Source organism: Rhinolophus hipposideros, assembly GCF_964194185.1.
Source record: "Rhinolophus hipposideros genome assembly, chromosome: 17".
NCBI lineage: Eukaryota > Metazoa > Chordata > Mammalia > Chiroptera > Rhinolophidae > Rhinolophus > Rhinolophus hipposideros.
Window position 1 is genome coordinate 3,211,173 of NC_138063.1, and position 17,439 is coordinate 3,228,611.

The 17,439-nt window shown below is 38.1% G+C and overlaps 1 protein-coding gene across 2 annotated transcripts in view; it reads right to left on the reverse strand.

Moving 5' to 3' along the window:
• The window catches only part of ZNF407 (zinc finger protein 407), a 378,104-nt gene that overhangs the window by 226,697 nt on the left and 133,968 nt on the right, over positions 1–17,439 (reverse strand). For both annotated transcript variants that reach the window (XM_081078987.1, XM_081078988.1), the window contains one exon: positions 9,982–10,056. In XM_081078987.1, the coding sequence (XP_080935113.1) occupies positions 9,982–10,056 (75 nt within the window). The remainder of the gene's footprint in view (positions 1–9,981; positions 10,057–17,439) is intronic.

Here is a 17,439-nt window from a genome sequence, read left to right on the forward strand (position 1 = left end):
TTTATTTATCCGTTCAATAAGACAATGAACATCTGTGAAATTGCCACCAAAGCTGAGAACTGTTACATCACATTCCAGATTTTAATGTATCCCAGCCTTGTATTTCTACCAAAGGATGATTACATGCCTTGATTTTTTTTTTTCTATTCACTATTTTCATTCCAACAACTGGATCTGTTTGACTTAACTGTTTTGGTCTTAATCACTTCTTCAGAGGCATTAGGTACCTGTGACAAGCAGAATGCAATGAATAAAGCAGTCCTGTGATCTGAAGGTTGGGTTCTCCCACCAGCCAGATTAGGAGTCCTGACTCACTGGTTTCCAAGCAGGTCCGACTCAAACAACAGCATCCACAGAAATTTAAACGATATCTCATCATACAGGCATCGACAATATTATGAATGTTAAGTCGCAAAAGTCAATGCCTTACTGTGTAAGTAAAAGAGCTGTTATGTGTGAAGAGATTTTCTTTAATCCGGTGAGGAACCCACAGCTTCTGTTAAGATGCAGAGAAGGGGTCTAACCACTGACATGCTCTTTGGGGCCTTGTCCAGATTCAGAAAGAGCACCTCAGTTTTTACTGGTTTTATATGACTGTTGTTCTATGCTAGTTTTTTTCCTTCTTTTTAATCAAAAAACTCAAAAGTTCACTGACACTGAAATATGTTCATATACTGCTATTGCCATGAGTACTAGTAACAAAAATATTAAGCTAATCCCTTTGCTCAAATTTTTCTTCATGTTCAAAATCCGATTATCATATAAACAGTGTATTTTTTCATAAAGGCAAAGGCATGAATTTTAAGACCTGATATCTAGGAACATGTCTACCACTTTCTATTTTCCAAAAATATATGACATTCACATTACACAATAACAAATGTGAAAAGAGAAAGAGTCATTCTGAACCTAACAATGTACTGTGAGAATGAACGGGAAAATAATCATCTTAATTAACTTCAAAGAAAACTTGGGTCTAATTTAAATTAAAAATTGTGTATATACGTTCTGCTGAATCTGTTGTTTCCCATAATTCTTTGCTCCACCAGATTAGCATGAAAAAAGTGGCACAGATACTATATACACCTCAGCAACTGAAAAGTTCTTTAATATATTTTTATATAAAAGCAAGCACTTTTTAAATTATAAAATGCTGTGTGTATATGTATAGATAGTATATCTTTTAAATTTGTGTAATTATAAATTCATGTCCGCTTCGCCATAACCCTAGGGAAGGAGAACAGGTGTTATCCTGGGCATCACAGAAGAGAAGCCCAGAAAGCCACATCAACTCAGAGAAGAATGCACTTGAGGTTGACCCCATTAAGAGGTAGGCTGTATATAGTTACATAAAACTATGCTACTTTGCAAAACCCTTTTCATAATGTGACTGTAAATCATATATTAGACCAGCTAAGAAAAAAATGCATCTTGAAAACAATGTCAAGATTTAAACATCTTAAATCTATGAACTTTCACTGAGTATCAGTCACCCTCTCTGCAAAGCTGAGACAGCGCTGGGAACTCGGCAACACGCCCTCAAGAACGATGTACTATAGACAGGGTATTCACCCTTTTAAAAATAAAGGGAAAACACACCAGAGTGTGCTAAGTGCACACCAGCCTTCCAAGGAGTAAGAGTGCTTATACAGAATGGACATTCTACGAGAGGATTTACACAGGAAGTGAGACAAAATCTGGAGAAATACAAACTGACCCCAGCCTAGAAGGCTGGTGACATGGCTTTTGGTAAGACAAGGGGTGTTAAAAACTAAACAGAGTATGCTGAGATAGCTTTTCATTTCACCTTGACCTAATTTCTATTAATATATCAAATGCAGTACGTGGTGCTATGTCTAGGAAATTATTATCCTCAAAACAAGAAAGAAATGGATTACATTAAAACTCAACGAAAATGATTACTTCCCTGAAAAGCAGATCTCTATATTAACATCATAGGCTAGTAAGAGTTCTAATAGAGTTCGGTTGACTTGTATGAAATTACCAATATTTGATGTTTTTAACCTAAGTGTTGATTTCATATGATTCAACCTTCGGAGGTGCTAATAACTTGTAAATACTGAGCGGCATCATGCTTCTTTTGAAAGGGAATAAAGAATTAGCGGGAATGAGAGACAGTCGCTGTGTCTCAGGATACCTGTAGGACAGACATGTCTCATCCAGAGCATCACTGTCCCCGTTTTCTCCTGTGAATATTAAGGGTGAGAGTAGTACAGTATTTTGGCCCTTTGTTTGCAGCTCACAATTTATTACACAAGTGACTTTAGGAGCAAGAAATCGGGGGGTGGGGGGTAAGGGGAATCTTAGGGAATAACCTATGTAATTCTTGATTTTCCCTATTGAACTCTGTAGCAGAATGAAATAAACACCTTGTTTCTCATCTGTTAAAATGGATGATCAAATTGCTTTGATCCAACTATACAAAAATTACTTCAGAAAGGTTGTAAGTTTCATGAAAATTCCTCAGGAAAAATTTTAATCTTGGACTTTTATAAGCAACTACCAAGACGTCATGAATATAAAGAACCTCTCACAAAAAAGTCAGTGCATATAATGAAACTATATAAAGTTGGTAATTAACCATAATTGAAGGCTGCAGAGAACATACAGGCTTTTGTTCTTTTTAATTCTGGCACTGACTGGGAACTGAAGACAAGAGCTTAAGGCACATTTTAGTCAGAGGCCAGATGTATAAGCCCCAGTGTTCTAACAGTAATTTAAGTAAAATAAAAAAGAGAACAGCCAAAAATATTCTAGGTGTTTAGTAACTACGTTTTCTTCTATGCAGTTTATTGTCTCAGGTCTTAAGTTTGGGTCTTTGGTCCATTTTGAGTTAATTTTGGTGTATGGTGACAGATAGCAGTCTAGTTTCCTTTTTTGCAAGTGGCTTTCCAATTCTCCCAGCACCATTTATTGAACAGGCTGTCTTTTCTCCATTGCATGTTTTTGGCTCCTCTGTTGAAAATTATCTTCCCATGTATATGTGGGTTCATTTCTGGGATCTCGATTCTGTTCCATGTGGCTTCAAAATCAAGGGAAGTGAAAGCAAAATAAACAGGACTATCTATATCAAACAAAAAAGCTTCTGCACAACAAAAGAAAACCATCAACAAAAAAGAGGCAACCAACCGAATCAGAGAAGACACAAGGTCTGACAAGTAAGTTCGCCAACTTGTTGCAATGATGTTGATGTCGCTAACCTTGTCTGATATCAGAGGGATTACTCATTCTGAATTTGTACCAACTGGACAAACAGTTAACCAAGTTTACTATTTGGAAGTGCTGAAATGGCTGCGTGAAAAAGTGAGACAACCTGAACTTTTGGCCAACAATTCATGGCTCTTGCATCACGACAATGCACCAGCTCACACAGCACTGTCTGTGAGGGAGTTTTTAGCCAGTAAACAAATAACTGTATTGGGACACCCTCCCTACTCAGCTGATCTGGCCCCAATGACTTCTTTCTTTACCCGAAGATAGAGGAAATATTGAAAGGAAGACATTTGGATGACATTCAGGACATCAAGGGTAATACGATGACAGCTCTGATGACCATTCCAGAAAAAGAGTTCCAAAATTGCTTTGAAAGGTGGACTAGGTGCTGGCGTCAGTGCATAGCTTCCCAAGGGGAGGACTTCAAAGGTGACCGTAGTGATATTCAGCAGTGAGGTATGTAGCACTTTTTCTAGGATGAATTTGCGAACTTAATTGTCACACCTTTTATGTACTCCCCAGACAAACAATGAAATTAGTTTACAAAAATGTCCACTGCAAAACTTGCCTCAATTTATGTGAAGTTCTTAGATCACTCACATGAAATGAAAATTTCCCAGGAAAGATAAAAAGACGGAACCAGAAAAACAGCAGTAAGTAAAACACGTTCTGTGAAGCCCACTGTGCTTTCTAGAGGTGGGTTCCAATTTTGATGCTGAGCTTCCCAGCTCTAAATATAAAGAGGAAAACTGAGTTACAGACATGATCCGCTAGTACCTGAGACCAAAATGACAAGTTGTTTCAGAAAGGCACAACCTCTCTTGGAATAAAGACCAGAGAGAAAATTGCCCTGTTGCATCTCATGAGGATGATAGGACGTGTTCTGAGCACTAACATTACAATAAAGAAATGAGTTGTATAAGTTACTTCTTAAAACATTCCTACATTTAAGTCACTATCATAAAACAAAGTGCAAAATACTAAAGTCAATTTTATTGAAGGGAGGAAACAAAAACAATGCAGTGAAGAAAAGCAGCCCTCTCATGAGAGGGCTGACTGAAGGATGAAATGGAAAGCACCTTAGGAAATGAATGGAAGGAATGTGTATTCAGGACAGAAAGGAAATCATCTGACTGACACACAGAATCTGTAGCTTCTGAAGACACCACTGAAGTGGGAGGAGGGTTGCAGTGCTTCGTGGAAGCTGAGGAACCCAATGAAGTTCTGAGGATGAAAAGAGGGTTTTCTATCCCCTCGGAGACAAGCCATAAGAATTATCTGTACTAGGTCCAAATACCTCCCCGGAAGAGTGTGCTAGAAACTTCAACAAATAAACAAAGACCTGAATTCCCAACTTTCCAAACCACTGATACTTATTTTTGTTAACTTTCACCTGGAAAATCTGTAATGTACAAGTTATAAAATACCCATTTCAAAAAGAAAGCATTTCTCATAAAGCAACCAGAGGACATCTAAATTATCCATTTAATTTAGAAATACTGCCCACAAGCTGACAAGATAACTCTGGTAGAAAATTAAATACTGATCTCCTTACGTACCTTAATAAATTGTCAGTTTAAGTCAGGAAAATACAAAGGGAAATTTTCTAAAAATAATAACCCTTGCGTTAGATGAATTGATGTGACTTCTATCTATCTTTCCATGTAGAAGAAATTATTTAGCAGGCTGTCTACTCAACCCCACTTTCTCACAATAAAACCATGTCAAATAATCATAGCATAGTAACTGCATACTGCATACTGCCTAGAGATGGAGCAATGGGAGAAGATAGAAGACAGGGAGCCCTCAGCTCATGCAACAGCAATATTAAGTCATTAAAATGTAACAGCCTCCCACTCATTAAAATAAGCAATCTGAAATAGAAAGAACTGATGTTTTTTTCCTGCATTTTGGCTCAATAAAGTTATTGCTGGTGTAAATATTTTTTAAAACAGAGAGGAGCCCACAAACACTTTATTTTTCCTAATTTGGCCCTTCATGGAAAAAAAAAAAAAAAAAAAGACTGCCACCCATTTGACTAAGGGAAGAAGTGAGAGGGGAAGACCAGTAAGCAGTGTGTGACCTGAAGCACAAGCCTGAAGCCGGGAAACAGGAAGTGGCTGCCAAGTTTTGTAAAGAACTCAGCAGAGAGATGATCTGAGGGACGGACGACACGGAACCACACATCTCAATGCATCCGTGAGAACTAGCTACCCATTGCAGTGATCAAACAGAAGACAGGATTTACCTTACAGGAAACCACAAGGAATAAAACTTTGAGGAAAACTACTGATCCTTTAATAAAATACATGCAATAGTAACAATTTAGCCAAAAGCAAATTATTTCTTGAAAATGGACAGTAAAGTAACAACAGGAGCTAATCTCATTACTATAATAGACTCTCTTCTGAATTTAGAGTTTTTATACAATGTATTATTCTCTCTTGGAAAGTAGCCTAACTTTCTAATCAACCCAAACCATCACCAACAGTTTCAAAACACTGTATGCGTACATGTATATATGCTTTTCCTACGAATGGGTTTTGGGTGACATGTTCATGTTTTAAGAAAAAGGGTGAGGCTTACATCTAAACTGAAAAACTGGAAACAACAACGCTTCCATACAATTTTACTTATAAAAGTTTTTGAGAAAAGAGAGAAATAAAAGGAGAAGAGATAGATGGCAGACGACTACCCCAATGCCATGTCAGACATTAATGGTTTACAGCAAAGTAGAACCAGCATCACAGCTGCCAGGACTTCTACCCCACAATGAGACTAGGTGATATTCAGCATGCATAAAGGTTGGGGGGAGGGGGGAAGATTTTACTTCTCAGTAGGACTAAAGGTGCTGATAACGAAAGATGACTAACCAAAAGTCCCAAAAGTCTGATAAAGGAGGAGAAGCCAGCCCAAATGTCAGGACACAGGAACCTGAAGGAGGCCTGAGGGAAACTCATTGGCCAGAATGAAAATGGACCAGCATGAGCCCGCCCCCAGGGTCTGAACACACCCCACCGCTGAGGTGACAGTCAGAGACATGAAACCATCACAGACTCCTCCAGAAATTGCTTCACGGAAAAAAATACTGAGGCATTGAACTGGATGGTCATCAATAACTGGAAGAACCAGATCCATTTCTTTGGATTGTGAAATTATTTAACTCTGAGACTCTCCAATGCCCGCATCCGACATAAAGTCATTTATTGGTAAAAGCGGTTTGGGGATCATACCAGCCTCACTCCTGAGCGGCTGCCAGGGCAGGTATCTCCGATGGTTTCATACACCACGAAGCAACGCATCAGATCACAAGTTCCCAGTGGGTCCTTTCCCCCAACTCCCCTTCACAGTCATTCAAAGCCCAGCTGAGTTCTAAGCACTGAACCAAGAACACCATGGCTTTCCATCGGAATGCGCACCTGGCTCGCACACAGCTACACTTACTACAGCTGTTTCGGTTGAGATCACTGTAGAGAAGCTCATTTTTTCTAGATTACCGTGTTTCCCAGAAAATAAGACCTTGCGGGACAATCAGCTTTAATGCGTCTTTGGGAGCAAAAATTAATATAAGACCCGGTCTTATTTTACTATAATACAAGACAGGGTTTAATATAACATAATTACAATATAATATAAGACTGGGTCTTATATTAATTTTTGCTCCAAAAGACGCATTAGAGCTGATTGTCTGGCTAGGTCTTATTTTCAGGGAAACACAGTACTACCAGCAAATTTAAAGTCATAAAGATACTTTGCTTACTATATTACAAAGAGAATTATGTATTTAAAATAGGAAATACTTTACAATAAACTTGACAATTAGTTGGAGCTTATTACTCTGGAATGTAAATTGAATGCGGCTATTTAGTCATTTATATTTAAGTGTACAAAATTTCAGAAATACAGCATCGTTCTACCTTGAAATAAGTGCATGCAAATTTAGGGACAAAAAAATATGCTCTTACACAAGCCATCACTTCAGGTGTTCATGGAGTCAAGAAAATATTTGAAATGATTTAGTTTTCAGTTGTTAATGACAGTCATGCTTACAAAATTTATTGGTTCATCAAACTATAGTGTAAGTATATGAATTTATATGTAATAAATTATCATTTTTGCATATATCAGTGAAAGCACAAGGCCTAAATACTTGCAAACAAAATGCATTATTAATTTAATTGTCACAGCCTATTTAGCTAACTTCTATTACTATTTGCTATAATATGCAATGCATAAGAGGCAAGAATCAAATTCAAAACATAAAAAAATAAACTGATTATACTATCCTGGAGAAATTAAAATATAGCAAGCTTGCAAAATTATAGCCAAGACATTAATGTTTTAAATAGGTAAGAAAAAAATGTCTAACTTAATTTAGAGAACAGTTATGCCCAAAGTGACGGTTCAACATGCTGATAAAGAGTTTCTTTGTTTCCTAAAATCATTAAAAGGTACCAAATCCCTCTCCAAAGAATGGAGGGAGGTGGAATGGAAGAAAGGGGGCTTCTGGCGTTTCCTATGCTAGGTTTTGGTACTTAAATCTTAGTCTTCTCCCGGCTGCTGGAAACTACACTGATCTTAAAGTCGGACATTCCAACTCGGCATTTCCATGGAGGAAGAGGGAATGCCCTATAAAAAAGAAGAATCCCGAAACATGGAGATTTTATTAGGAAAAACAATTCGATCAAAGATGTTAAGTTTAGATGAACCTGGACTACTTAGCAGGTAATAACTAGAAGATGGGGTGTACTTTTCCATTTGACATTCATTTCCTAATTTTAGGACAAAAATCATGCCAGTGATGGAGAAAATGCTTAACATATCTCAAAGGGGAGAAAGACATGCAATCTTTCTCTTGCTTCTTTCTAGACTCCTTTTATGTATTAGGGGCTGGGATAAGTGAACGCCAGCAAGAGTGTTCCTGGAATGCACAGGAAAAGGAAAATGGAAAAACCAACAGTACATCTGGGATTTTCAAACTCCTATCCTAATATATAGGAAGTAGCTATTTTTAAAGTGCTTGGAGAATAAATGCATATATATATATATACATACACACACATATATGTGATGAATCTTTCATTAATATGAAACAATATGGACATTTATCCAAATTTTTAAATAATTTTTGAAATTCCTAAATAAAAGCAAAATGATACATTTGAGTTCACAACATGTATACTAGTTATATAGTAGGGAACTACTTTCTTTTTACTAATTATCTGATCTAGACTGTTTTCATTTAAATGAGTTCTGTGACTAAAACACCCTAAGTACCTACATGGAAAGATTCTCAAGGTGAGAGGATGTAACTAGTGTGAGGAAGGGCACAGGAATTAGGCAGAAAAATAACAACTGCAACAGTTATTAATTGCAAGATACTGAATACATTGCTGGATATTCCTGAATCCCAGTCCTTAGAGCTATAAAACTGCAGTAATAATACACTGTTAATAGAACGATTGAGATAATACATGTGAAAACAAGAGAACATAGACATTAAACATGTTTTGTTTCCACTTTCTTAAACATTTATGAAACATAAGTTTGAACTTATGAAACATAACAAGTCCCAAATTACAATTTAAGTGACATAGAATGTTTTGAATTTCAAGAATAATGCAGTCAGGATGTGTTCAACACTTACATTTTGGCTGAAATTAAATAGAATGTTACAAAGTAGAAGAAACCAAAGGTAACATGTAGACATATGTTACATCCCAATATTTAGACACAGTAGTCACATTCAAATGAAAATGCTAAAGAAACAATATGCCTCCAATAGAAAAGTTAAGTTAAATTCCTTATAAACGTAGAAAATACTGTAAGACCATTTAAAAATTTTTTTAAAGGCAATTAAACATTTAAAACTATAGCAGAAGTGGCCCTAGGTTATGGAGTGGTAGAATACGTTGCAACATTATTGACGTTTTAAAATAGTATTAAAAAAACAAGTTTCCAGGAGTGTCTAGAATTTTAAGTACCATCCCGGAGGATTTAGGGAAAGTTGAAAATCTACCATGTCTTTGAAGGAAAGGGAGAGTACTTGTACTAACTAGGTCTGAGTGAGTTGCACATTTTAAAGATTTAAAAATTTCAGAAGTAGTCAAGCTCACCTGGTAGCTGACATTACTGTATTTCAGTTCACCTGATTAAAAAATTAAGTCTATGTGATGAAGCTAATTATGATACCGTAGCAAGGAAAACGAAAACCTGGCAGTTGATGACATAATAATTGTAGTGTTATTTTTCATGACATGGCAACTGTAGTATTATTTTGGGGATGACACAAGATGTATTTCTTTGTTAATATCAACCATGTTTAATTCTACCATGAGAATTTATGGTAGAATATTATTTTAAATGTTATTTTAAAACCTCAAAATAAAAACATAGGGAAAAAATAGACAAGGTTAAATTTTACATATTTATTTTAGCTCATTCCAATGCATTTGCAGAGGTCAATCCCCTCTAATGTAACTCTTCTACTGTATTTCAAGGTTGTTTTACAAACTCACAAATTCAAAGTCCCTCAAATCCTTTAAAATATTTTACATTGGTTTTTTCTAGAATTAAAATATGACAGTAAATGGAGAACGGCATAAAATATGATAACTCAAAAAGAGTACCACAAATGCAGAACATGTGAACAGACTTGATCAAAATTCTAGAAGTCACCTCATTAAGCAAATCCCAAAATGAAAATATAATTATATTGGTTAAATTAAAAAAAAGAATGAAAATTACCTTTCTTTTGGGGTGCCAACTCCATGTTTGCCTAGTAGGTGAGTATTTAGGTGTTTTTTCATTACAAAAGCAACCCTAAAAAAAAGAAATAACAGTAATTATAGAACCAAATCTTGACTCTCTGCTAGAATTAAGTACAAAAAGTGTTTTAAAATCGCTATTTAAAATCGACTGTAACATGAAAATGCACATTACACAGGCACTCTTGCTAAAGAGAAAGCTTGCATACAGATACCTACAATACACTGCAATACTTGGAAACCCGGAGAAATAACTGACAAGTTTCATCTTATTTGAGTGTACAAATCTGACCAAAACAACGATTTTAGTTCTTTAGTCAATGCCTTCACTGTTAGTAAGAAAAATAAAGCAATTCCTCAATATAACATTCACTGCCCATCAGTTGGTCCCACACTTCAATCATGAAACAGCTTCAGAAACTGTCATTTTACTAAATATTTAAGAGTATATAAAAGAAAAAATGAATAGCCTTGACGAAGTTTCCTTAAATACATGGTAATAATTTGAAGAGAGGTTTTTAAAAATTATATACTGTGTCTGCAGCACGCACACACACAAAAAAAAAATGCACTGAAGGGCCAAGCAGATATCAATAGCTAAAACAAACACAAAGTATTAGCTGACAGGCGATCTTATTTTAGACACACATCAGCTAACTTAATTCCATTTTGTTGACATAAATATGAAATGGACAGGAACCCGCAGCCAGTGAGCACATGGAGCACCATTCTTCTACTCGATATAGTACGACATCAATTTAATCACACTGTGCGATTATTTAAAACAATTTAGATCCCATTCAGAAGCATCACACTCAAATGGCTCTCTTGATAAGAAAAAATAATTTTTCCTGTTGTAACTTTCAGTGTGAAAGGGCTTGCAAACATTTTTGTTAATTATGTATTACAGCTGTCCTTCATAAAGTTAATTACTAATAGCTGAAAGGCAACAGTCTATTTGCATATGTACATGAAAGGCATGACATATGCAAAAATATGATTTTAATTAGCATTCTATGATATGAAGGGCTACAAATCAAATTGGCATGTTATAAGATTCTTAACATTAAACACTGAATTCATCTGGACATGTTTGCACAAACGAGCAGCATCAGACTGCAAAATACTGTGGCCTACGGAAGAGATGCGTCAAAAGCCAGACTGAAACAATTTCTAAAACTGTGAACACTTCTTTTCTTTACATGTATGGTCTATTGTAGTTATTTTCGTACATTATTACAGAACCTCGGTTTTAAGGCTAAAAGAATATATTTGTATTTTCTAAATGACAATGACGTCATTATTCAAATAATGCATTTGTATACTCTGAAAATAACATTCACTCCTTGTCATCTATTGGGTAACAACGATGGACAGTACATGCTTTACAACTTGTCAATGACTGATCACAGCATCAATCATTAAAATGGAGAAATGATGACTACATATAAACAGTCAAACTGTGATGATGTTAAATGCTTAGCAAAAATAACAGTTCAAGACGTTCTATATTAGTTTCTGCTTGATTTGGACAAAATAAATAACATTTTTCATTTCCTTAAAAGAATACAGTAATAACAAGAGTCCATTTAAGTCGTAACTTCCCTATTGTCCTCTATTTTCCTATAATTAAAAAAACATAAAGCTAACAACACAGAGCCAAGGTCAAGAGCCCAAAGTTGCCAAGCACAGCTTATTTACACAACCAAGTACAGCTTAGGAGACCTGCGCGTAGAGACCACAGTGCAGCTTTTAAACAAAAAAATGTTATTAATTAAAATGTTTAAGGTGTAAGAAGTGAAACAAAAATATTACCCTGTGCAGGGGACAGACAGAAGTACATAGGAAGGGAAAGCTTCTACCTAATATATAACATGCCTACATTATCTGCTAAATATCTATAATACTAAATATTTAGAGGGATTACAAGTTTTAGCATTAGGGTAAAAAATTTGTAATACTGAAAACACTCAGTTATAGCCAAATGCAAAATATGTATTCATCCAAAATCTGATTCCAAGCATAAATTCTTTAAATTCGGTCTAACTAAAGCACGAGCCGTGTAAACGTCTCAGTATCACCTCAGCTAGAAGCTATACGCTGAGCAGGACTGAGTGAAATGAACTTCCCAGCCCGCCTGGGCGTAACACTGCCAGCAACTTCTGATCACCGAATGTAGCCTATCCTTCGCTGCCATCGTCACTGTATCGTTTTGATATTTCTAACATAATAATTGTTTTGGAAAATTTGTAATCTAGGTACTGCTAGACAGAAAACCAAAGAACCCCAGATCTGAACACATCTCCAGGGCCCTGACGGATGCCAGTGGATACTCACGCCACTATGCCTGCGCTCGGTGTGACACGTGCACTGAGAACTTACTATGTGCCAGCCAGGCAGGTTCTGCAGGTACCAGGTCAAACCGGACAAAGCTCTCCCTTCATGGAGCTTTCAGTCCATAACCTGCAGCCTCTCAACAAGCTGAAGCGCCACCAAGCCCACCCCACTCCCGCGTGGGTACTGCCAGTTACGCATGCGTGCATTACTTCATGCACTTAGTAGGACCTAATCCATGCAACAACAGTTCCAGGCAGCTGTGGCACACGGGTGACTAAACAAACACAAGTCCCTGCCTCAGAAAACGTCAAACCTAGCAAGGGAAATGGACAAGAACAAAAACTGAAATACAGAGCATATTAAATAGTGGTAAGGGGTAGGACAAAAAAATCGAGAAGGAAGATCTGAAATGTCAGCAGGGGATGGAAATTTCCCGTTTGGGTGACTCAGGAGTGTGATCTGTGAGTAAGAGGGTGGGGAGTCGGGCACCCTCAAAGGGGCAATGCCCACAAGGGCAGCCACGGAGGCTTGAGGTGCATGCCCAGGGGGCCTGTCCTCAGACGTGAAGGGCAGTGAAGCCAAAGGCAGAGGAAGTCGGTCAGGCCACCACCCCACCCTCGTGGGCGATGACAGCCTGGGCTTGTACTCTAAGGGAGTGGACAGCATCACAGACGTGGAACTCACATTGCAACAGGTTCTTCTAGCTGTTCTGTTTAGAATGGACTGAGGGGAGGGGAGGGCAGGACTGGGGAGAGAGAAAAGAGGGATGAATTAGCGCTCTTGTAATACTCCAGGCAAAGATGACAATAGCTCAGACCAAGGGCTGGCAGTAGAGAAGACATCTACTAGATACACAATCCTACATACACACTAGTGACCAGAGCCGACCAGACACGTCCAGACGGACTGGGCGTGGAGTCAAAGGGAACATCCAAGGTCCTGGCCTGGGAAAGACTGAGCTCTTAGTCTTTGGGACGTGATCAACGAGGAATCCCACTGACATCCATCCAACAGGAGGGTGAATCTACTGGTCTTGAGTCTAAGGGCAAAATCCAGCCTCTCTGAGGCTCTCCATCTGGCCAGTGCCTGACAACCGAAGGGACACCTTGAAATAATGAAAAACAGTGTTTCTTGAATCTGATTGATTTCCAAGTATCGATAATTGCCTGAAATAGCATCACTTAAAATTGGTTTTGGTGTCAAAAGAACTGCACAGTATTAACATTCACATTCTAGCTATAGATTTCTACTTTTCAGTACAAAAATTTCATATAATATCTCCTAATTTTCAAATAAATTTTCCTATACTATATATACCAATAAAATAAAAGCCTCCCTCTTCCTTGAGTTCCTTCGATTTCATCACTGGAGAATTATTTCAACTAGAGAGTATCTGACTAGCCTATTAAATAAACACAATGCCTTGAATACAGAGAAAGAGACGTGAGAAGCAACGGCAGCCCAGAGCCGTGACCCACACATTCCGTAACACACTGTCCAAGGAAGCTGTTTTCTGCAGGGACAAAGTCAGGTCTGCACAGACTGTGTTCTCCTGAACTTGAAGAACGAGGAGCAGCAGTACGCTGTCCTGAATCTTTGCTGTTGTTATTGGTTTCCCTCATCTCTCCAATAAGGTCAAAATGCCCCACAAAGACAGGTTTATAATATCCAACTAGAAAATTTCTGATCAGGCCAGGTTACAGGAAAGATACATTAAACGTGTTTGCTTTAAAGAAGTTAAAATCTAAACACAGTAATGCAAGAAGTTGAAAGAAAATGTCTAAGAACACGTTAACATATGACTATGATGCAAGACATTCACTTATTCTCTTGGTCTTACTGATGGACCCAATGGGTCCCCTCTACACCAGTGCCACACGCTTCCCAAATTGCTTGTCAGAGCACAGGGTTCACTCAGTGAAAAGCTGGATAAACTAAACAATAATATAACTGAAAGTTTTCAGTTACTGCTGAAGAAGCAGGGGGAAAATATGCCTCTGTTTATGGCTAATAAGGTATTAGCATTCTAAAAATGACTTTAAATGAAGACTGTTTTTATGCTCTAGTTTTACATGTTAATTTCCATTCTCAATAGTATCGCTACAAAAGATGGATGGATCACAGGTTTTCATATTGCAGCAAGTGTGAGTTCCTCCTACTGACCTCACATCACAAGAGCACTGGCTCCTGGCAGACCTCTGACCTCCTAACCTCTGACACCTGCTGGGTTCCATGGCCGAGAGGAACGAAGGCTGCAAATCAGCTACCTTTAAAGTAGGGAAATTGTCCTGGATTACCTGGGTGGACTCAATGTGATCACAAGTTACCTACAGGTGTTGGAGGGACACAGGAGAAAGGAGTCAAAGAGAACAACTGTGAAAGGGGTCAGAAAGAGCTGTGCTGCTGGCTTGGAAGACGGGTGAACTGAACCATGAGCAGGAACGCAGGTGGTCTCCAGGAGCTGGTGTGTGGACTGTCTTATTCCGTAAGGACCACCTCCCCGTGGTTTTCGGCCTCATTGAAGAGTACTAGCACAGTGTCCTATCATTCCTCCTGCATTTTTTAGCGGCCATTCTTCTATAAAGGACGTCACCGTCTCCCCATCTCTCTGTCTTATGCTCTCTCTCTTACCCTCACTCTTTCAACAGCATTTTAAATGGACTCTTAGATTTTCATTTTTTTATGCCATGTTTTATAATCAATTACCACAATTATGCTTTGTAATTCTCAAACTGCCCGCAAACCAGCCAGTGGAAACCCCCCAAGGCTGGCTGCTGGTTTCTCTAGACATCCGTCCTCGGTGTCCGGGCATGTCCTTATCTTCCTGCCAAGGTGTTCCAGGACCACCGAGTCCTGACTGTGCTGCAGACCTGGAATCAGCCCCGGGGCCTTGTGTAAGGCGTGCACTGACAAAGCAAGTGAAGGTGCTAACCGATGACCGCTGCCGGGGATCAGAACCCAAGCCCTTCCAACATACAAGCTAGGGAATAAATAGACACACAGATAAATAAATATATGGGAAGCAGAAAAGGAAATATACACAGAGGAGCACGACTGCGACGTACCAAATACTGTAATGGGGTCCAGGAGTGTTCATTGTAACAATCAATTGTATCTTTTCTTTATTCTGAAACGTTCTGTAATATATTTTCAAGTGACACACAAAGATACTTCCGTAAATAAATCACATTTGTCTGTTAAAGCAAAACTATCTATTCAAGTCCTTCGTCCTGTGACTCATGAAGATGTAAATGTACTTACTGCTCACTAGTACTCTCTTAGCCTTTTCACTGTGTTAACTGATTTCAACTTTGTTCTCCAAAATGTGTCAAAAATCCACAGAAAATAATTATAGTATTTATGTTGTTAAGTAAATACAGTTAAGGTGCTACATTTTATTAAAATAAATGATTACTTCAAAGTATAAAAATCTCCTACTGTTATTCATTTTTGAAAAACACAAAACTATAGAAAAATGTACATCTGCTTTCCTAAACTTCCTTTCTGGAACACTGAGCTCATGGGATAAAGGCGAACGCTGCAGTCAGCGGCATGGAGTTTATTCGTTAGAAGAACGTCGCAGTGAAAACATGAAAGCTTCTCGTAGCCTGGCGCCGAGGGCCAGTTCTGCCCCACTTCTGATCACTGCCTCACTGTCACTATCGTCACGCCTTGTTTTGCTCATCTTCTCGGGTGGGACTTTCATTCACATACAGTCTTATTTCAAAAGTGGAACTCATTTCCTGGGCTGCATCATCTCTTTTTGGATGATGCCAAAGTTTGTATCTCCACTTACGGCCTTTCCTAAGGCTTTTTTTCTCGACTGAACTGACACCTTAAAACACATCTAACAGTCATGATCTTCCCTCACTACTGGTCTCCTCCAGAACTCCTGAATTCTAGCAACTGGAGCACCTGCCCAAGTGACTGACTGTATTCTCATACTCATGAGTCATCAATTGCTTCTTCACAAATTTTCCCTATGAAGACCTTACTTCTCTCTTTCCTCAATAATTACACCAGCGCAAACCATGTTGTTCAGAGTGCGATAGCCTCCAGCTGCTCCCGACCACAATTCGCCCCACACGGCACCATCACATGATCAGTCCCTGAAGATACTCATGCATACACACCTCAGCTCAGGACATCCTGTGGTCCCTTTAGGAAATGAATAAAGCACCGCGTCCCAAGCAAGTAAACATTAGTCTTCAACAGTCATTCTGAACCACTTATTGCAATTGCTGAAAGAAAGGAAGAATCTGAAATAAAGTGGGAAATCTACATCTCATCCAAAAATGAGACCGACCTAACTGCTCAGTGGTATGGCGTGATTCTATCAGAATAGTATGCACCAATGAAAACTGCAAAACACTTCTCAGGACATATTAGATTGACAAGGACAAAATTACTACATGCAATGTTATCTCACGTATGTGCAGATGTATGTATGTGCATTTTTGCGTTCTGACATATACACAAACAGAAGCAAATACCAGTCAAATATGTTCTGACATGAGATCCAGTTTTAGATTGTACGTTTCGTTTACCTACAATAAGTAAGGTTTTAAAAAGCAAAAGGACACATGATGTGTTACATTTTACACAGCACACTTATGCTTGCTCACTGGCTCCTCAAACTAAACGTGTGAGCAGTGCAGGCCACCCACTTAGCCTGAGAGAAGAACAGACAGGGGCTCAGAGAAGTCAGTGACTGACTTTTTCAAGAAAATGAGGCAAAGAAGCTGAAAATGCAAAAGTAGGATTCATGCCTGGTGACCTCTCCCCCATGCCACGTTTCCTGAGTAACCAAAGACTATTCCCTCATGGAAAATAAGAAAAAATAAAATGAAAATACTACAGAAAAAAACACGTTCACAAATAAAACCATTAATATAATAAATAATGTTCTAAAGGAAAATGAATCTTCCCAAACTGAAGAGTGAAACACCAAGCAAGTAGTTAATTTTTTAAAAATTCACTGAGATTAGAAAAGTGCTCTTAAATTGAAAAAGAAAATATGTATCACATGATGAAGATACAAACTAAAATGTAATGACCAGTGGAAAAGGTCAGAAAAAAATAAACACTATTCAATCAGTAA